Source organism: Macrobrachium rosenbergii, chromosome 24, assembly GCF_040412425.1.
Source record: "Macrobrachium rosenbergii isolate ZJJX-2024 chromosome 24, ASM4041242v1, whole genome shotgun sequence".
NCBI lineage: Eukaryota > Metazoa > Arthropoda > Malacostraca > Decapoda > Palaemonidae > Macrobrachium > Macrobrachium rosenbergii.
The window spans coordinates 29,810,768-29,833,450 of record NC_089764.1 but is presented as its reverse complement, the minus strand read 5'-3'; the positions used below and the strand labels follow the sequence as shown (position 1 = coordinate 29,833,450).

Below are 22,683 nucleotides of genomic sequence, written 5' to 3'. Positions count from 1 at the left end.
TATACATCGATCTAGTTAAGGGCAAAATTAAGTGAGGACTGAGAATATGACCATGTTAGTAAACATTCACACACACATTTTTATATATTATATATATATATATATATATATATATATATATATATATATATATATATATATATATATATATTCATGATAAACTAGTTTTTACATCAAAAATAGTCTGATTGATAGACCTGGTCAGTAGATTGTACTTCCAGACGCATGTTTCTCTCTCTCTCTCTCTCTCTCTCTCTCATTGCATTGTGCATATTTGACTGAAGTGCATACTTGATGACTCATATTATTATCTAATTCTTTTGGGTATTGTTAATCTTGCTGACACCCACTATTCCTCGTCAGTAGGCTGTGTGTGTGTGTGTGTGTGTGTGTGTGTGTGTGTGTGTGTGTGTGTGTGTATCGCTGTTTGTGACCGTTTGCCTCAAAGCCGAAGGTAACGTATTCAGATTGAATTTACATGTTAATCTTTGTTTTCCGGTCACTTGTATCAGTCGCCCTATTTCAGCCCTAGGGTCATGAGAAATTCACAGTTTCCTATTTAAACAAGTTGATTTACATAATGGTAATAACCACAATATCCTCTAAACCTCTGCATTTATTCAAACTTTTTGAGATACGCTTATTACTAAAAACCTAAGATCCAAATGGAGAAACCAAGTGACGAAACCCTGACGTCCGCAGCAGGATTCGAACACGCAATCGGAGTATCAGAATGATGTCACGTTACTCAACTTTGCAGTTATGCAATCAGATCTGTATCTGATAAAAAGCTGATGTGTTGTTTTGGTCATCTGATCCCTCTCCCTGTAGGGATATGTATACTTCCTCGCAATCAAGACTGTAGATATATAAAATTGAGTTAATATTCTGAGTGGCGGCGCAGTGGTACGATTCTCGGCCACCAGTCGAGAGGACTGGGGTTCAAATCCCACCGCTCACTGAAGGCTTGGATAGCGCCACTGCAAAAATCCGGCAGCCCGTTAACCTAACGGTCCGAAAAAACCCGAGAGGTTCAGTAGGAGAATAGGTACTAGCCCTCGGGCTGGGGAGTTAAATAGTGGGCCTAGCAACACACTGGCTGCGTGTCATAGGCATTGGGACCTGTCCTTCACTGGCTGTCAGCCTAAGAAACAGGAGACCAGTGTCTGCCCTATGAGCCTACAGAGGCCCAGGAGGACTTTAACTTTCAACTTGAATCTTGTGTAGGGGTTGCAAGGGGTAATTCGTGTAGTTGGTGTTCTGTAAATGACTTTCATTCATCTTTGAAGGACTTACTAAGCCACTCAATGGTATATTGTAACTGTTTCTCATTTGTTTATGTTAGGAGCACCAGTTTGGATACTGAATTTTTCTCCTTTTAATTTTAGAAGTTCTCTCAAGTTCAACTGTCCTCATGTGCGGTTTCAGGGCTGAATTAAAGGGTCCAGTCTGTTTCATGGGTGATGGGTGATAATGTTACTTTTATAAATATAAATACAATCATCTGATGTAATGCTCATGTTAAAATGAAACCACTAACACCAAGAGTAAAGTGTAAAAAAATATTTTTATGTTTCCTTCGTAGAGAAAGTTCATAGAGAAAGTTATCATTCGTGTGTCAAAACTCCATGTGCCTTATATTGAATATGACATCATCACGAGTACAACAAGAACAATGTCTCAGTACCATAAGCATGGGTATGTACACAACTATCACGCAAAAAGATCATAAATTCAACATGAATGTCATACTAGCGTTCTAATATCTAAATTACGTACTTACCTTCATACCATCCTATGGCCAGGAAGACACTAAAGGAAAAACTGACAAGAATTCACTCTTTCTGACCTCAAAACATACCTTGAAAGCGAGTTCCTGAAGATCATCCACGTTTTCGTAAATACGCCCTTCCATCTTGATGGATTTGGAGAGAGGATCAATTAAAAAGAAAATTCAGTTGCTCCGAAGCTTCGTTTACGTGCTAACGATATACGTTCGCAAATCTGTGGGAGGTCCCTTCACTTACAAGTGAGCGAGACAGATTTCATTCAATCCGCCTCATCATAACAGCGGTGGCATCTCGTCCACAGATGAGGCCAGCACTGGGATAATCACTAAATCTTTTCCAGGTTACTTGACCTTTATTAAATGAACTAAATTGAAACGATACTGGCAACTTCGTCCCAAACATTCATGCAAACACCTTTTGACTATTAACTCTCTACTAAGACACTATGACTAGAGGCTTTTGATCAGACAATCACTTGACCAGAGGCTTTGATAGTGTTTTGACTAGTTGAAATACACAAGACAAGAAGCTTCACTAGAGTTCAAAAAATACCAGAGGACCCCCGTCTAGAAGATCTAACACGATCATGGTGTTTGCCGAATGGCCACGTTCACCAAATCACGTGACAGTACTTTTGATTCTCAGACCGCATTTTCAGAGTCAGCTTATGCAAGAGAACACACAACACACGTAACGGAAAACACTTTTCTTCGTTTCATGAACAAACTTAAGATAGAGATTTAATAATATATTTTTTTCACTGTAATGAACACACACTGATATTTACATTTTGATCATATTTCTCTGTAAAGGAAAGAAGGTTATGCCGATATGAACTCGAGAGATATTATATAGGTTTCTGTACATGCATATCACAGTAACTCTCAAACGCCACAAGCTAAATTATTTTTAATCACAACGTAGACACGGCAACAGTCAGCCAACAACCTTAGCCTATATACAGTAATTCTGCCCTAAAATGGAAAACTGCAGTATCTGCAAAATTATCGAAATTGAGATATGCCACATATTGGGGTCGTGAAACACTAATACACAAGTTACTGCAGTTTCAGAATGATTCTTCAATGTTTTCCACGAGTATTTAGGGGGTCCCATTTGCAGTATCTGCAACATCAATGGGAAAACAGCAGTATCTACCATTTTTCTCAGTTTTGTATTTTTGCAGATACTGCAGTCTTCCATTTGAGGGCAGAACTGACTTAATCCGGAAGAAGAAATCTTATCGCGTGATGTTTAGCTCTTGGCAGAAACGAGTTTTAAATAGAGAACTGGCGGAGCCGTACATACCTGGTAACAACAAAGTTTACCACAGACTCCGTCAGTATTTACTAAGTGCCTCCTAAGCTTACGACAAATGCTGAAGAGGCACTCAGTGACAGGACGGAGCCATCAAATTGGCACTCTTTGAAATTCTTTACATAATATATTTACGCATCTCTGAAGGGTCGTTGAGTAATAACAATACGTTACGGTATCTTACATCAAAAAATAAATAACGATGAAATGCATATCCGCGATCATTTTGAAGACAGACCAGTCAAATTCAAAAAGATATTTATTCATAATATTAATAGTTCCCAAGAATTCCTGACTGTCATATACACAGACAGTTGGATCGTTTCATACTACAAGGTTACTAATAATAAATAGCATCTCGAAATGGAGAAACTAACAAGAGAAAATATGCAGGAATGCCTCTTGCAACATCAGAACCAATGACAAGCTTCCCTCCGCCCCCTACCCCCCAAAACCTTGAGGACATTTTTCTTCTATGCATCCCCAGAACGCATCTCTCCACAACAGAGATCGACTTCTCCTCTCTACATGTTTCAATTACACCTGCCAGATGGGGAATGAATGCCTAGAGGAGGAGGAGGAGGAGGAGGAGGAGGAGGAGGAGGAGGAGGAGGAGGAGGAGGAGGAGGAGGAGGAGGAGGAGGAGGAGGAGGAGGAGGGGAGATGTAAGGAGAGCCTTCATGATTCTCCGGACCGCCTCCCTCTCGAACCGGGCCAAGTGCCAGCCAAACCTTCCCCAATCCTACGCCCCACGTGTTATCAAATAGTAAGAGAGGGACTGTTGCTTCCCCTCTAAGCATCTATTGCAGTCCTCTATCTACGCGTTTATCCGTGACCCTCTTTTCCGTAAGGAACGAAAACAACGGAGTATAAAATCAAGAACGAGGAGAAATACAAGAAATACCAAAAACTCATGCATTTTCCACCGATAAACACGATCTCAAAGAACACACAGCGTTCGTTTCCCCTTGTAGATACCGTCCGCGGGCGGTTTCTTGCCACGGGACCGAGGAAACTGAACGGTGCCTTAAAGGCACACCTTAAAATTCCACACTCAATGGCCTGAGCGCTGTGTGTCTCGGGAGTTACAACATAAACAAGAGATTTTGCTTCCTTTTAAACCTGTTTCTTTCTTTAAACTTCGTTGGGAAAAACTTCCCTGCTCAAGGTACAAACAAAACGTAATCCATCCGTTTCTTTAAGGTTCGTTTGATAAAATATAATCCATTTAGATTACTTTAGTACAAGTCATCTATTTATTTTAGGTCAGAATGAAAAGGTGTACTTAAAACAGTACGAAAGAAAGTGATTTCATTCTTTTAATATTATAATAATGTTATGTATATATATCTATATCTATGTATGTATGTATGTATGTATGTATGTATACACACACACACACACACACACACACATATATATATATATATATATATATATATATATATATATATATATATATATATATATGCAGGACTTCAATCTGATGACTAGGAAGATTATATTCAGCCGAAATACAGAGAGAGAGAGAGAGAGAGAGAGAGAGAGAGAGAGAGAGAGAGAGAGAGAGAGAGAGAGAGAGAGAGAAGCCTTTCAGGTAAACAAAACAAATGTAAGAGGACGCTTCAATTACTGAAAGATTTGATATAAAATGACTTTTGTTTCAGTGACGCATTAATAAGTACTGCCAAGTATCTGAAGCTTTAGAAACGGCCGATTTAGAAGCAGCCTCTTCTATGTCAAATGTCCTCATCTTGAATGATTTAAGATCGCTAATTATTCGCTTACAATTTTATCAACAACACGCCATACATACATACATATATACATATACATACACACACACACACACACACATATATATATATATATATATATATATATATATATATATATATATATATATATATATATAATATGCTAAATGTATGGTAACCCCTGTGTCACAGTTTGAGCAAAATCCAAATGAAATCAGAATTGGACTCTACTTTATATTAAAAAAGTATCATAAATAATTTTTATAAGCTTCAATCCATATTCTTATATCATTATAATTTGATGATTCTGTCGTTTTCACCCGTTTCCTCGTTCTAACCACGAAGACATAATAAAGGAAATCAAGAAAACTATATTATTAATAAAGTGAAACTTAACAGACCACTCAAACTCAATAACTCAATACAACTCCTACGTTTGCACGTCAGGAATTTCTTAAGAGTCTCATAAGAATGAACACTGTCAATTTAAGAAAGAACTGTAAACTGCCCAAAGTGATTTTTTGATACCACCGTCTATCTTTATTGTATAAGATATAAGAAATTCCCTGAAAACTCCATCTATCACGATCATCACTAGATACCAAGGAAAATAAATATTTCCTTATTGTCTAGTTTATAAGAAAAATACCAGAAAATACTCGACCACTTCAAATCCATTTTGCAAAGGATCAAAATTGTATTCTGGACCTTACTGAGAGAGAAGAGAGAGAGAGAGAGAGAGAGAGAGAGAGAGAGAGAGAGAGAGAGAGAGAGAGAGAGAGGAAAAAATGTTTATTTCAGATTCCGTGGGTCAGGCGACCCGGAAAAAAAATAAGTAAAGAGGTGGTATTGGATGTCCATTTGGATATGAGATGGAAGAAAAAGAAGGGGGTGGGGGTGGGGGAGACATTCCAGATAATCCTGGAATTCAGATCGACGAAAACACCCATTTTTAAGCCATACCGGATACAAGGTACAAAGGAAAGGCCACACTCCTGTGGTTTCAAAATGTCTAGAAAGGAGTCCTTACATATCTCTACATCTAGAATAGAGAATGATCCTCAGTATTCTGGAATACTGGAAGAGTGAAATGTTACATCCTTAAATTTCAGAGAGTACCTCTTTGGCTCTACTAAGACTCTAATTTCAGTACTTCCTAATTACCTCCTGTTACTTCTTTCTAATGAACGCCATATTCCTTGGAAGCTTGAATTTCAAGTCAATGGCCTCTCTGGGAGGTGCCTGTTCCAAATGAATAGGGTTCATCTTCAGAATAATAATAATAATAATAATAATAATAATAATAATAATAATAATAATAATAATAATAATAATAATCTAGAAAGGAGAATGATATCTTGTTATCCTTCAATATAAAAAGGAATCTGTAGGTATCTTTAGATCTAGAATAAAGAGTAATCCTTATTATTCTAGGATATAAGGAAGGGCGATTTGTAACATCCTTAAATTTCAGGGAAAACTCCTACCAGACTCCTACGCTTTTAACAAGTCTAAAAAAGAGTCTGTAGATATCTTTAGATCCAGGATAAAGAGTAATCCTCATTATTCTGGAATATCGGAAGAGTGAAACGTAACATCCTTAAATTCAAAAGAGGACTTCTTTGTGAAGGGGGGTGGGGGTGGGGGGGAAGAGACCAGGATAAGAAATTGTGAACAAAAGACGACCGGATGATAAAAAGACCCCCTTCCCATCAGAAATCCTTTAACCAACTCTGCCCGAGAGTTCTTTTCATCATGCGTCTCCGACCGCTCACTTTTTCCGATAGTCAATACTGTCGTTTTGAACCATCTTGCCAACACACCCCCTTCCCCCTAAAACCTTCCACTCCCTCCTCCCTCTCCCCCAACCCCTACTCTAACCAACCCATCCATTAACGGGACAAAAGGGCGTCACAACCACGCCGTTTGGGTGTTCTCCAAATGAAAATCACACGTGGGGTCCAAATGGCCTTCGCTTGGGGGTAACCGGCCCCCTTCATTTCGCCCCCCTCAGGCTGATCTTCGGGGGCAACTGCACCTCTCCTCCCTCCAGAAAAATGATCTTTGGAAATTCATTTGAAAGGAAATTTAACTATCGTGGAGTTAAGTCGCCTCAGTAAATATATTTCGAAGTCATGTTAATCAGAGAATGTAATTAGATAACCCAATTAACTAACAATAATTTGGCCATTTATCCAATTTCGGTATTAGCAAACTATTACAAAGCCGAAAGACGATATGAAGTTCTGACTGACCTGATAGTGGTTCTCAGTAAAAATGGATAAAAGAGAAAACAATGAGTATCATGCAGAGAGGAAGAGGAGCCCAAGACGCCATCAAAAACAGTCTTCTGGTATGTCATGTGACGGAGGGAAAGGAGGCATATTGGAATCTGGGGCCTCAGAAGTGTTATTTAACCACCAGGTATTGGTTTCAGATTAATAAAATGTTATGGTAATGTTCACAAGGTCAAAATCGAGTTATAATGATATATGGTGCTTCTTTGTAGTTCGATGAGGAATCCAGACCTATTTTTGGCAAGGACTGGGTACTCTTGGCGAATCCTGCCAAAAGTGGAGGGCTATGGGAGCTGCAGCCCAGACCTGTCTGTGACAAGAATGGAGTACTCCTTGTGAATCTTGCCAAAAGAGGACGGCTATGGGAGCTGCGTTATGCAGATGGCCTGGTCATCACAGCAGAGTGTGACCAAGAGATGCGAAGAAGAAGAATTCAATAATGGCAAGAAAGTCCAGACGGAGAGAACTTAAGATGAAAGAGTACAGAACAGAAGCAGTAAAGATCAACAAGTGTAATTAATAGCCAGGTACAAAACTGACAAAAACAAGTGAGACATATAGGCGTTTGTTAGATAAAGAAAGAGATCACTGCATGAAATAGGGAGATGTTATTCAAGTAAATACAAAATTAAAAGTTATTATAAGGTTAAGCAGTAGTCATTGACACAAAGTGGACTGACATTTCTTAGGTATGACCAAAGGGAAAACAGTAAAATTCTGGTGGTCAGGGTATGATTTAAGAAAAGTAGGAGAATGACACAATCGCACTATCGTATTGAAAATTACAGGTAAAAAAGAGTTACCCCACGGAACACTGACTGATTGATTGCGTTCTTTAGACTGGCATCACCTAACAGAGGCCAATAGGATAGGTTGAAGGATGGAATAGAGGAATACATAAACGGACTTTAACTAGAAGGGCAAGATGCAAAAGACAGGCTAGTCGCCTTTAGAAATTATGCATTACAAGAAATGACGCCTCCCAGTTATTTGAGACCAGCCGAAGAGTTTCTGCAGACCCACAAAACCCTAGAACTAATTCTAAGGCCCAGGTTACTGATTATCTTCTTCTGTTAGTAAATAAAATTGATGAAAAATCCCCGGCAGTTGTGTTATGCTTTGAAACTAACATGTGATTGGTTTCCTTAATATCAACAATATTCAAATCCAGGTGAGTTTGATCACTGATTAAAAAAAGGACGAAACAATGAACTAGAGTTCCCCTCCCTAAGGAATGAAACCCCTTCCTGTACTGGTTTCTTTTGGTTTTATTTAATATCTGGAAATCATTCAACAGTACTTTCAGTAGCACTCGTACTTCGCTATAGGCCTAAGTCCAGATAACGCACGTGTGGTCCTGTGATTATGACGTCACTTCCGTAATCAAACCCAGTACCCACAATCCACTGAAGGGGAAAAAACAAAGCGATAAGAACTCTACGTTCTTACACACACACACACACACACACACGCACACACACACATACACACACAGACGTAAGTCGTAGTCTCAGCTGACAAGGTGAGAAGGGGAGGGGGTTGAGGACATGAAATAATTTATACTGTGGAAGTTTTCTGCACAGACAGTTCATCCATGAATCTGCAATTACAGTATGAAGTGTGTGTGTGTGTGTGTGTGTGTGTGTGAGTGTATGTGTCCACAAAGTACGCCCAAATACAACAAACACGACAATGACGCCCCGGCAGCTTTTAGGGTCAGACTAAACAACGTGAGAAACCAATCTCGTCATTGACAACATACTTATTTAACTCTCTCTCTCTCTCTCTCTCTCTCTCTCTCTCTCTCTCTCTCTCTCTCTCTCTCTCTCTCTCTCTCTCAGAGGACTTCAATCTTTAGTAGTTCTGTTTATACCTGTGCGGTATCTTCTTTATGAAAGTCAGAATTAAACACAGCTCGCTGTACAGACCACTGTAATACCTGTGGTAAAGGTGTTGGCTTGGAGTTATAATCTTGAAATGCTGACTCGAAATTATTATTGTCTGACTTTTATGAAGTTTAATTCAAACCAGACGGTACTGGAAAACCTGTTGCATTTTTAAAATAATTAATGAGCTCTCCTTAACACGTCTTACCTGCAGTACAGTGTCTTCTATTGCATTTATGCAATTAATGAGAGTACTGATAATATATTATTATTATTATTATTATTATTATTATTATTATTATTATTATTCAGTAGATAAACCCGTAATCAAATGCAACAAGCCCACCAAAGGGGCCACTGACTTGAAATTCAAACTTCCAAAGAATATTAAAGTGTTCATTTGAAGAAGTAACAGATAATAGGAAATAGAGAGAGAGAGAGAGAGAGAGAGAGAGAGAGAGAGAGAGAGAGAGAGAAAATAAGCGCAGCAGAGAAGGAGAAGCCTCTCCCGTGATACATCAATCACTTCCCTGACTGGCTGGTCCCCGCCCATTCCAGCCAATCAAGGTTAATAAAGATTAAACAGGCCCTGAAACCTCTTCAAACCTGTTAAATTAACTTGGGAGGGGGGGAGGGGAGGGGAGAGGGAGAGGGAGGAAGTGGGAGGAGTGGGGAGGGGAGAGGGGGAGAGGAAGAGGGGACGTGGGGAGGGGAAGGGGAGAGGGAGAGGGGAGGGGAAGAGGAGGGAGAGGGAGGGGGAGGGGGGAGAGGGAGAGGAAGAGGGAGATGGAGGGAGGAGATGGGAGGAAGAGGAGGAGAGAGAGGGAGGGAGGAGTGGGAGGGGAGAGAGAGGGAGGGGGAGGAAGTGGGGAGGAGGAGAGAGGAGGGAGGAAGTGGGAGGGGAGAGAGAGGGAGGGAGGAAGTGGGGGAGGAGGGAGGGAGGAGAGGTGGGGGAGGGAGGGAGGGAGGAGGAGGGGGAGAGAGGAGGGGAAGAAGTGGGAGGAGGAGAGAGGAGGGAGGGAGGAAGGGAGAGAGAGAGGGAGGAGGAGGGAGGAGGTGGGAAGGGAGGGAGGGGAAGTGGGGGGGAAGAGGAGGGGCTTCATTACTAAGGAAAAAAAAAAAGATGACGATGATGATAAGAGATCGAGCATGAAAGTGTTTGATTTTCATTTTGTCCGATGAAATGGGACGTCTACTTTCAAACATGTCCCCCCGAAATTTCCAGTGATGTTTCTCTCTCTCTCTCTCTCTCTCTCTCTCTCTCTCTCTCTCTCTCTCTCTCTCTCTCCTCTCGCGTGACGTATTTTTACCCTCATTTACTCCACTTTCCCGACCACCACCCTCCCTCTTCCTTCTACCGAAGGTTCTTCTTTCTCTCCATCTTTCTCTGCTTCTCCCTCCTTCTCTCGCTCTCTCTCCTTCACTTCCTCTCTTCCCTTCTTTCCTTCCTTAAGTATTCATCATCTCCTCCTTTAACTAACAATGTAAGTGAGAGAGAGAGAGAGAGAGAGAGAGAGAGAGAGAGAGAGAGAGAGAGAGAGAGAGGAGCTGATACTGTCATACATAAAAATTGAAGTGTAAGCACAAAGTTGCTAAACAAAATCTATTAAATTATTTGTTAATCGAGAGAGAGACCTTACAGACTTTTAATACATAAATTCGTTCGCAAAGTTGCCCCAGGTCCCTCAGTTAAGGCTCAACTATTTATTCACTGAATGAAAAAAGAAAAAAAAAAAAGCCGAGATAAAGGGAGCATCTTTGAAATATTTTGCATCTTCCAGTCTTGGATGGTCTGGGATGCATCTTAGATGACAAGATGAGCTTATTCTCAAACACATCTCACGCCTCTCCTGTTATGTTCCTCAGATGAGCTGGTAGCGCATTGAATAGACGCTGCATTATCGATGATGGAATAGTGGTGAAATTAATGTCCTAAAAATGTCTTTTTAAATATATTTTCCTGGTATAGTTTTTTGGTTCTATTAATCTATCATTCTGCTTGATGATATGATGATTTTGATAATTTTAGTTCCATGATGTTTTCGGTAATTCCTTCTATCTGTTTCCATAAACCAAGACTTGAATTATCATTTTAACTTAACATAAACAATCTCTTCTCCTTTCAAGACTATATAAATTTATAATTTTCATTTCCTAATGTCATTTGTTTAGTCATTTCAGAAACTCAGTTCCATGTCAAGGTAATATGAAATTAACATGGCTTCTATTCACCAAAAGCTACAAATGACCTCGCTGTTTGTTCAGTTCTTTCTCACACCGTTTGTGGAACAATATCCTTTTGGTAGTGTGGGTACTTGTATTTTATATTGCAATACATTTTCATCCGTTGGACTATTAGTTTACGTTATTTTTTCGTTTTATAAAACATAATCATTGTTCAGTATTTTCTAGTTTTGAAGTGTCAAATGAACAACATTCCCTTTTTTGTCAATTTGCATTTTAGGGATAGGTTCATCTTCAATATAATAATGCTATTTGATCATTAATAAACATATTAATATTCAAATAATAAAAGGTCTTTAACTGCTTCCTTGTTTGTGATTGTCTAAAATTAAAGGTCCTTTATATCCACCGATGCTGAACAATTCCTACTTTATCAGTCATAGTTCATTGATTCAAATTTATCAAAATGTTAAATATCAGAATAGAGAGAAGTCTCAATATTTAATGTACGATAAAATGACAATTGCGCTTCCCGCAGATTAAGCCAATTGCGCACTCAGTTTCAAAACACAATTAACGAGAACTATTTATTCACTGAATGAAAAAGAGCTTAATAAAAAAAGACCAGGTGATAAGGTGTGAGATAAACGGGAGATTCGAAACTTGAAACAGGGGGTCAACAGCAAAAACAGGGAGTCAAATGACACTGTTTTCATTTATAAAAGACACGGGCTGAGATGACAAGATGACACGGGAGTCAGATGACACAATGACTCACGCCGAGATAGAAGAGTTGCCATGCGGCCAACAGCGTGACAGAATATTTGAAGAGCGGGATGTTATACGCGGAAAGTTATAGCCACGAAGGAAAATTGAAACACTGGGGATGCTAAGTTCTTTCTGTGACCATGTCTTGATAATAAGACGACAGTACTTAGCAGTACTTCAGTTTTCCTCCGTGGTTGTAACTTTGCTCATATCTATCTATCTATCTATCTATCTATCTATCTATCTATCTATCTATCTATCTATATATATATATATATATATATATATATATATATATATATATATATATATATATATGTGTGTGTGTGTGTGTGTGTGTGTTTTTAAGAGGAAAAAGGTCTCAGGCTTTAAACCCTTACATTTGTGGTAGAAAATTCTTAGACTTTTTGCGTACGCGCGAGAAAAAAAGCTACGTACAATAATTAACATTTTCTTCACCTTGTTCCATGAAACCCACTAACTTTCTTCCCATAATAATTAATTTGCATCTAACTTATAATATAATTATCTCCAACACTATACCGTAAAGAAAAAAAAATGCCCATCTTGCCCAAAAAGGGTATCATCACCCCCATCATAATCATAATCACCATCGTTTTCACCATCATCTCAAACATTCAAACACACCCTCACCATTCTTCCAGCTTCCTTGCAAAAGCACTAAGGACCGAATTACATTGGAGTCGTGAAGGAATAATATTGTATTCAAGGGCGCAAGTCTCCGCTGCATATTCAAGCAGCAACGGAGGAGAATCGTATTAACAGATGCAGCGTACGTGCCACTGTAGCTATGCATATATATGAATGCATGCGTGCATGCATGCGCGCGCCTTTAATGCAATCCTAAGGAGGCATTGTGTATGCGCAAGTATATGGGTGGACATAAGTGCGTGTTCGTACGTGAATGCAAATGACAGTTTATTCATGTATGAACTTAGTGTAAAGATGTATGTATTAATGTAAATAACAGTTTATTCATGCATGCATATAGTGTATAAAAATGTATGCATTAATGCAAATAACAGTTTACTCTTGTATGTACGTAAGTGAAAAAATATATGCATTAATGCAAATAAGTTTATTCATGTATGCGGATAAGTGTAAAAATGTATGCATAAAATGCAAATAAAAGTTTATTCAAGTATATACATACTGCATAAAAATGTATGCAATAAATGCAAATAACAGTTTATTCTTGTATGCACATAGTTTGTAGAAATTTATGCAATCAGTGCAAATAACAGTTTATTCATGTACGCACATACTGTATAAAAATGTATGCAATAAATGCAAATAACAGTTTATTCATGTATGCTTATACTGTGTAAAAATTTATGCATAAAAAGAAAGTAACAGTTTGTTCTGTATGAACAGCGTAAAAAATGCATGCCGTAATTACTTTTATCATAATGTATGCATATATACCTCAGTATGTGAGATCACTGTTTAAATAAGTCTCCATTTCCCTAGTTTATTTATCATATAAATATAGTGAATGACATATTGGATATGTGGAATTTGGTTTAAAGAGAAACCAATGAAATGTACACATGGAATTTGGTTTAAATGGAAATAAATGACATACTGGATATATGGAATTCGGTTTAAACAGAAATAAATGAGATCTTGGACACACTGAGCTTGGTTTAAAGGGGAAATAAATGACATCTTGGATGAGTGGAATTTGGTTTAAAGGGAAATAAATTACATTGGATATAGGGAATTTGGTTTAAAGGTAAATAAATGACATACTGGATATAGCATTTGGTTTAAAAGGAAATAAATGACATATCTGATATATGGAATTTGGTTTAAAAGGGTAGAAATGACATACTGGACAAATGGAATTTGGTTCACAGGGAAATAAATGACATATCTGATGTATGGAATTTGGTTTAACGGGAAACACAAGCCATATTGAATGTGTGGAATTTCTTGAAAAGGAATTATTGATATACATGGACTTTGGTTTAAAGGGAAAACTGCATATGTAGACTTTGGTTTAAAGGGAAACAAAAGACGTCTCAGATACAAAGAATTTGGTTCAAAGACAAATAACTCAGAAGGAGCATCAACTACAATTTCTCCCAATAACCAACAACTCCTTCCTTTGAAGGGACGAGAGAGAGTCCTGAAGGACCTCTTATCCTAAACGCTCTCGTCTCGCTTCCTCTCGTCCGGAGAGAAATATCCTTTATACGAAACAAAAGGCAAAACGGGCCTCCTGGCCTCAGGAGTCAGCCCCCTCCTCCTCCTCCTGCCATTCCTCTTTCTCCTTCTTCTCCTCCTCCTTCTCCGCCGCCTCCACCTTCTCCTCCTCCTGCTCTTCCCCCTCCTCCTCCTCCTCCTGCTCTTCCCCTTCTTCCTCCCTCCTCCTCCTCCAGCTGCTCTTCCCCCCTTCCTCCTACTCTTCACCCTCCTCCTCCTCCTCCTGGTCTTTCCCCTCCTCTTCCTACTCCTCACCCTCCTCCTCCAACTCTTCCCACTCCTCCTCCTCCTGCTCTTCCCCCCTCCTCCTACTCTTCACCCTCCTCCTCCTCCTCCTCCTGGTCTTTCCCCTCCTCTTCCTACTCCTCACCCTCCTCCTCCTGCTCTTCCCACTCCTCCTCCTCCTCCTCCTCATACTCCGTCCGACCCGAATCTCAAAGGGAAGGGGGTGAGGAAGGGGGGAGGGGGGGTGTGTGGAGCAAAGACCAGCGGAAAATAAAATGATACTAAATATCTCGGCCTAAACGTCTTCTTCTTCTTCTTTTTCTTCTGCTTCCTTGCAAAAGACGCCTGAGGAATGATCCTGCGGCTAAATGGAGCGGAACGTCATCATGATGAATAGAGAGCTGGCTGTCGAGGCAATACTGTGTTCTACTTTAGGATGTAATGTTTTTGTTCTTTGTATGTATATATATATATATATATATATATATATATATATATATATATATATATATATATATATATATATATTATATGTATAGTATATACATTATATATTATACATAGTTCTTTTTAAATATACATAGAGCTTTCGACTGGCATGCTGTTCCATGACTCTCCGAGCCACCAAAGAAGAATGATTGAAGTTATTTCTGGTGATAGGTCATTTTTTTTTTAATGTGGTTCGGATTCCACAATAAGCTGTAGGTGATGGAACCAGTAGTTTTAGCAGAAAAATAATATAATCCTATAGGCCATAGGAGAGCTATTAACCAGCTCAGTGGTCTGGTTAAATACAATATATATATTTTTATATATTATATATATATATATATACATATATACAGGGGTGTATATGATTGGGCATGATTGAAATATATATAATATATATTTTTGATAGGGGATATATATATATATATTGATATATTATAAATATTACATATATATATATATATATATATATATATATATATATATATATATATATATATATATATATATATATATATAATGCATCCATTTTACATATCCACGAACTCAGAAATTAACTTTTATTCACTAGATAATCACCGGCTATCTCATCCATGAATTAGTCCCAAACCTTTCAGATAAGACGACTACTGACTTTGCACGCAATAAATCCTTTCTGTCACCATTAAAAAAATCCGAGATCTCCTAATTTTAATGAACGACCACCATCAGTACTCTCTCTCTCTGTCTCTCAAAGGAATATGCTAAGTCCGACAGCCAGTAAGCCTAAGACATCTCTATTCTCAGCATGAAACATCACATGGGCCTACTGCCATTGATTTAGTGACTGATTTACTGCTCAAAACTGGCGCCACGATAACTATGGTCTTCGACTCAAAAGTATACAAACATACATGCACACACTATACATAAGTGTGTATGTATGTATGTATAAATATATATATAATATATGTATATAATATATATATATATATATATATATATATATATATATATATATATATATATATATATATATATATAAAAGAGCTGATTTAATATAAGGAAGAACTTGCCTAATATCTTCATCAAACTTACACATCAAACATGCCTATAAATACTTCCTTAACATTCCGTCTATAGGAAGCAACTTGCAACATTACTCAGCGATAAAAGACTGCAGTAAATATTGAGATATTATACATTTCAGTAGTAAATGAAACTAACTTTTCCTATAACGTATCATATCAAACATAACAGCAACCCCATCTAAGGAGGAAATTCCCAAACGAATTCTTTCAAAAGCTACCAGTGACATAAATTCCTCATCCTCTTGTGAGTGTCCAAACCTTCCTTGAAGGAAGATCAGGAAGGGGAAGATATATATATTAAATCATTTGTCATCCCAGGGAACATACATCGTTGATCATTAGCGAAAGGAGAAGAAAGAATATAAAATGATGAGTAAAGAGCATAAATTTGACTTTGATCGCAATGAAGGATAAACGCGCGACAGAGTCAACAGCATAAATCACGTCTTCTGACAAAAGTGGGTCAGCAGGAGGAAGAGCAGGAAGCAATTAGCAGCAGCTTTTTTCCAGCAAAAGAAGAGACTGCTGGAAAGTATCACATCCAGGGATGAATCAAATAAAAGTAGCAGCTTTTCCACAAAAGAAGAGGCTACTGGGAAGAATAAAATAAAAGTAGCAGATTTTCCAGCAAAGGAAGAGGCCACTATGAAGAAATAAATAAAAGTAGCAGTTTTTCCAAAGCAGCAGCTTTTCCACAAAAGAAGAGGCTATTAGGAAGAACCAAATAAAAGTAGCAGCTTTTCCACCAAAGGAAGAGGCTACTAGGAAGAAACATATAAAAGTAGCAGCTTTTCCAGCAAAAGAAGAGACTGCTGGGAAGAATCAAATAAAAGTAGCAGCGTTTCCAGCAAAACGAAGAGGCTACTAGGAAGAAACATATAAAAGTAGCAGCTTTTCCAGCAAAAGAAGAGACTGCTGGGAAGAATCAAATAAAAGTAGCAGCGTTTCCAGCAAAACGAAGAGGCTACTAGGAAGAAATAAATAAAAGTAGCAGCTTTTCCAGCAAAAGAAGAGACTGCTGGGAAGAATCAAATAAAAGTAGCAGCGTTTCCAGCAAAAACGAAGAGACTGTGGGGAAGAATAGAAGCGTAGCAGCTTTACGAGCAAAGGAAGAGACTGCTGGGAAGAGCCAGGCCTGAGGAAGAATCAAATAAAAGTGACTCCGAGCGGGGAAGACGAAGACGGCCCACCCTAAAACCGCCCACCTACCCACCCGGGCCAGTCAGAGAAGGGTGTCTAAATTATCCTTCATTAGACACAAATGGAACTAATCAATACTATCTAAGTCTCAGGGAGGGGACGACCACATATTTAGGGATGGGTGGGAGTGGGAGGGAGGAGGAGGAGGGAGAGGGGGAGACTAGTGGGAGGGGAAATCGTTGACAACTTGCAACTTAGGTGTCGCAGCTGCTCAAGGATACTACGAGTTAAATGGGAATCTCTTCTTCATGTCAAGCGATGTTTTCTTTTCTCTTCCTTTCAATGCGACATAAATTTGAGGAATTGGAGTTGTAGAATGAGTGAGCTAATTAAAATAATGCCCACTTTGTCACTTAGGTTTATGAACAACATACTTTTAATATCTTTTTATATATATATATATATATATATATATATATATATATATATATATATGTGTGTGTGTGTGTGTGTACATATATATATATATATATATATATATATACATATAAATATATATACACATATATATATATATATATATATATGTATATTTATATATATATATATATATATATACATATAACAAACACACATACATATGTATATATAAACACATATGTATATATAAACATGTATATATGCATATATGTATAACCAACCTAACGTTTCCATCACCCCAAAACGTGCAAGACTGTCCCTACACCCGAGTCACCTAACCTCGGATGGGAAAACGAGGCCAAACGCACCTTTCCCGAGCACTCAATAGGAGGAAGATTTCCTATTTTCTCCTTTGGTGGTTCCCAAAATTATCCCGCTCCCTAAACAGCCCTCTGGCCCACGGAAACCCCCTCCCCTCTATTCCCCCCTTCCTTCCCCCCTCTTTCTCTATCCTTCTTTCTATCCTCTTCGCCCAAACTAATCTTTCCTAGTAACCGTTTGAAACTGCAACAAAGGCATCCGCAGACACCCTATTTTGTGTGGGTTAATTGCCGCGTTTGCTAGTTCACTTGGCCACGAAATAGAGAGAGAGAGAGAGAGAGAGAGAGAGAGAGAGAGAGAGAGAGAGAGAGTAATCGCTGAAAGGCATTGACATGCTCTCTTTGGCAACTGATTTTCTGCCTCTTCATCCTTTGCTGTTTACATGAAATTATCGGCTTAATAGGTCCAGATTCTCTAGTCAGCAAACTCCACAGCCACCTCTCTCTCTTCCCCTCTTTACCTCCCCGGTAATATTTTGTTTTCCTTCTCTTTTTTTCATCGAAACACAGGTTTTCTTCCATAGCATCAAACCTCCTAAAACCACCTCCATCTCTCTCTCTCTCTCTCTCTCTCTCTCTCTCTCTCTCTCTCCCTCCGGTTATATTTTGCTGATTTCCTTCTCTCTTTTTCTCATATAAACAGATCTGCTTCCATAGCAATAACCAGTGTCGAAGCCAATATCTATAACAAGGGAAGGATTTCTTATAAGTTATCTTTACCTCTGAAATATAATTGCATCAAATAACAAAAATAAAACACACAAAAAAGAATTAAATAATCTTTGATAAATGGTTTAAACCAAAGCCGAGCCCCTTCCCCGCCCCCGGAAAAAAAAAATGCTTCTGAGAGTCAACCATCAGAAGAAGACCAATCTCCTTTCACCTATCCTGTATACATCTACCTTTCAATTTCCTCTGCTTTATCGCTTTTCCTTTCCTTCCACTTCCTTCCCTGCGACTCTTCTTCCTCTTCTTCTTCTTCTTCCCTTTCCCATGCATTATGCATGATTACGCATGGCCAACTTTTCTCTCCTTAATTATCCCTTGTGTAATCTCATCAGCTCTGAGAGAGAGAGAGAGAGAGAGAGAGAGAGAGAGAGAGAGAGAGAGAGAGAGAGAGAGAGAGAGAGAGATCACCCTAATTCGATTTTCCATAACTCTGCTCCTCACTCTCTCTCTCTCTCCGTTTACTTCAAATTCAATCATCATCTTTTGTTTCACCCTCTTTCCCCTGGACCAAGAAGGGCTGGGTTGTGACAGAGCTTTGGGTCGGAATCTGACATAACAATAGGGGATCCTGGCTGCGATTCCCACGAAACTGGGAATAAGCGAGAGGGAATCCGACTGTATTTGTAATTGCATTTCATGGGAAACTTTCGTCCGAATCAATCATATTCAGTCTCTGCAGAAGGTGTATGTGATTTTCTCTCTCTCTCTCTCTCTCTCTCTCTCTCTCTCTCTCTCTCTCTCTCTCTCTCTCTCTGTTGACACTGCGTTATCATTTCAGTTACGGAATTAAACTAAAATTTATGGCGAAATTTTAATAAAAATAAACTTTCGTCCGAAAGTGGTTTTATGTGATTTTTCTCTCTCTCTCTCTCTACTGGTTCTAAAATATCACCTCCGAGTTACAGAATCAAAATAAAGTTTAGGAAAAAACACAAGAAAAATTTAGACTACGTTCTCCAAACTTCTATATTTGATCTGCTCTCACATTTCTAAAATACTGCATAAAGATTTACTTACAAACTCAGCCCTTAAAAAACCTCACAATTCTCTTGTTTTAAAGCTACATCGTTCTGAAAAAAAAAAAACTCTCACAATCCTCTTGTTTTGAAACTAAAACCAATCTCTATCAGACCAAAGCGAACAGGAGGAAATTGACTTCCAGGAACACCAATACACTTCCTCATTCCCCATTAAGTGATTACATTAATTTGTACTCTTCACTTAACTTGTTTCGGACCCTCAAAAGTGACAGAAAGTAGCACAAAAGATTAATTTCCTGTTCATTAACTCCCAGTGATGTTAATCCTGTTCAATTGCATCAGGATAAAATTGCTTGCAAGAGGGGTTCCCTCCGTTCAACCTTGCAGGACAAGAATGCTATCTGATAGACAATTCCGTAGATATGGGTTTGGTGATGGTGTACAAATATATTATATATATATATATATATATATATATATATAATATATATATATATATATAATATATATATATGTATATATATATTACGTCAGTTTTAATAACCATAAAAATCAATCAATCAATATATAATATATATATATATATATATATATACATATACACACACACACACACACACACACACATATATATATATATATATATATATATATATATATATATATATATATATATATATATATATATATGTATATATATATACACTGCACACGCTGTGTGTGTGTGTGCGCACGGGCGTGTTGATGACAATTACTTGACAATTCATTACAAAACTGATGATCATTTAATTAATGAACAATTCCTGGGGGATATTAAACTGCATTCATGCAACTTTCCTCAAAAGTTGATTCTAATCAATAAGAAGTATAATCACACGTTTAAAATCGCACCCAAGTTATTCATCACATCATTAACAATTCCCGTTGATGAACATTATGTTGAAACGTAAAAATTCTTTGCGAACAGTTTGTTATCAATAGTTGAATTGAACTGAATGCAGAATTTAGGCCAAAGGCCAAGAACTGGGACCTATGAGGTCATTCAGTGCTGAAAGGGAAATTGAGAGTAGAAAGGTTTGAAAGGTGTAACGGGAGGAAAACCTCAAAGCAGTTGCGCTATGAATCAATTGTTAGGAGAGGGCGGAAAGTAAGACTGAAGAAAGAGAATACGTAAGGAGGTACAGTAAAAGGAACGAAGGCACGCTGCAAAGAACCTTATAAGTAATCTATAAGCAAGATTCTTACTCAGACTCAGCTGGCTTTTTCCCAATCTTCAATTTACACCCTTAGTTACCCTTTCAATTTCCCCTTAGTTCTCATTACAATTCCCTTGAGGAACTGAGGGATGAACCACAAGGTCTCTGCTTGACGGACCAAACAATCTGAAAATTATGTTAAATGTATCATATATTAAATACGTTAGATATATCTATTAGGTACTCTTTTGACATTTACATCTGCTCGGGGCACTTTCTAGTCTTTCTAAAGCAGTTTGAATTTACCACCAAGACAAAGAAATAGACGTATTTGTTTATATCATCTATTGTCCCTCTGAGATCCCTGGAGGGTGATTTGCTTTAAAAACGAGTAATTAACTGAAAGCTGATATGCATTGTGAGTGGGTCATCCAGAAGTAATTCAACCAATCACGAATATAATAAGTGACTCAGCGGCCACGAATCTGAAGTGAAATAATAATAATAATAATAATAATAATAATAATAATAATAATAATAATAATAATAATAATAATAATAATAATAATAATAATATCATTTATTTCAGCTCTGGGGCATATAGGCTACAGAGATGAACAATGTAAAGATAATACAATACGCAAAATTAAGTCAAACATAAAAAAAATGACGGATGCTATTTTAATACGTGCAATAAATTCAATATATATAAAAATATTCAAAATAACTTAGCAGGCTCTAGTGTATTTTGAGTACTGCTTTTCCTACGGCCGGGGGGCACTTAGTCCCCACCCCCCAAAAAAATATAGGAAACGCCTTTCTAAAAATCCTCAAAAAATACCTAAAATATCTCAGCAAAATCCCCTATATTCTGGGTCCTGCTTCTCCAACCGGAGGCCCATAGACCGAAAAGAAACGTTTCCAAAAATCCTCAAAAACCATTTAAAATATTTTGGCGAAATCCCTTGTATTTTGGGTACTGCTTTTCCTCCACCCTGGGGGTCCTTAGCCCCCAGAAAAGAAGCACCTTTCCAAAAACCCTCAGGGGGAAACGAAAAAAAAAAATCTACTCTAACGTCTCCGGTAATTGCATTCCAATAAGCGGCGTCAGGAATCCCATTCCCGAACCGTTCCCGTCCATCGAGGTTATCAGCAGGGGGGCAAGCAGAAGGATGTATTGGACAGCAAGCAGGTGACAACCGCAGCATTTATAGGAAACACCCAATTAGCGGGAGGCCCTTGGAAAATTGTCGCGTCGACCGATGATTCTCGCTGAGTCGCGACAAAACTCCCAGAGACCAATAAATCTCCTTTCCCTTTGTATTCTTCTTTTTTAGCTTCTGAAGCTTCTTAATCTCGAAGAAGCCTATTGTTGAAAAACGACGCCGCTGATTGGCGCTGGACCAGTCCCCCATTGCTACACATCGACCATTTCCATAACAAGAGAACCCTCGAGTTGCGGGTAAAATGGAGGAAATTGAATTCAAGGGTCACCTACCCACTCCATGCAGGGGGGGGGAGGGGGAGGGAACCTTTTCTTCTTCTTCTTCTTCTTCTTCTTCTTCTTCTTCTTCTTCTTCTTCTTCTTCTTCGAGAGAGAGAGAGAGAGAGAGAGAGAGAGAGAGAGAGAGAGAGAGAGAGAGAGAGAGAGAGTAATGGCTCATGGTATAGCCATGGATCAGGCGTTTGCTGAGGAACACAATTCAAACAATTATATGACTGAGAGAGAGAGAGAGAGAGAGAGAGAGAGAGAGAGAGAGAGAGAGAGAGAGAGAGAGAGATATTGGCTCTTAGTATAGCCATGGATCAGGCATTTGTTGAGGAAC

At 38.4% G+C, this 22,683-nt stretch overlaps 1 protein-coding gene across 11 annotated transcripts in view; it reads right to left on the bottom strand.

Moving 5' to 3' along the window:
• LOC136851956 (uncharacterized protein CG43867) overlaps positions 1 to 22,683 on the bottom strand; it is a 1,078,149-nt gene that overhangs the window by 466,492 nt on the left and 588,974 nt on the right. For 4 of the 11 annotated variants that reach the window (XM_067126325.1, XM_067126327.1, XM_067126326.1 and 1 more), the window contains exon 2: positions 1,862 to 2,594. The exons of the other annotated variants lie outside the window; for them this stretch is intronic. In XM_067126325.1, the coding sequence (XP_066982426.1) occupies positions 1,862 to 1,915 (54 nt within the window). In that variant the 5' untranslated portion in view covers positions 1,916 to 2,594. The remainder of the gene's footprint in view (positions 1 to 1,861; positions 2,595 to 22,683) is intronic. 11 annotated transcript variants of the gene reach the window in all.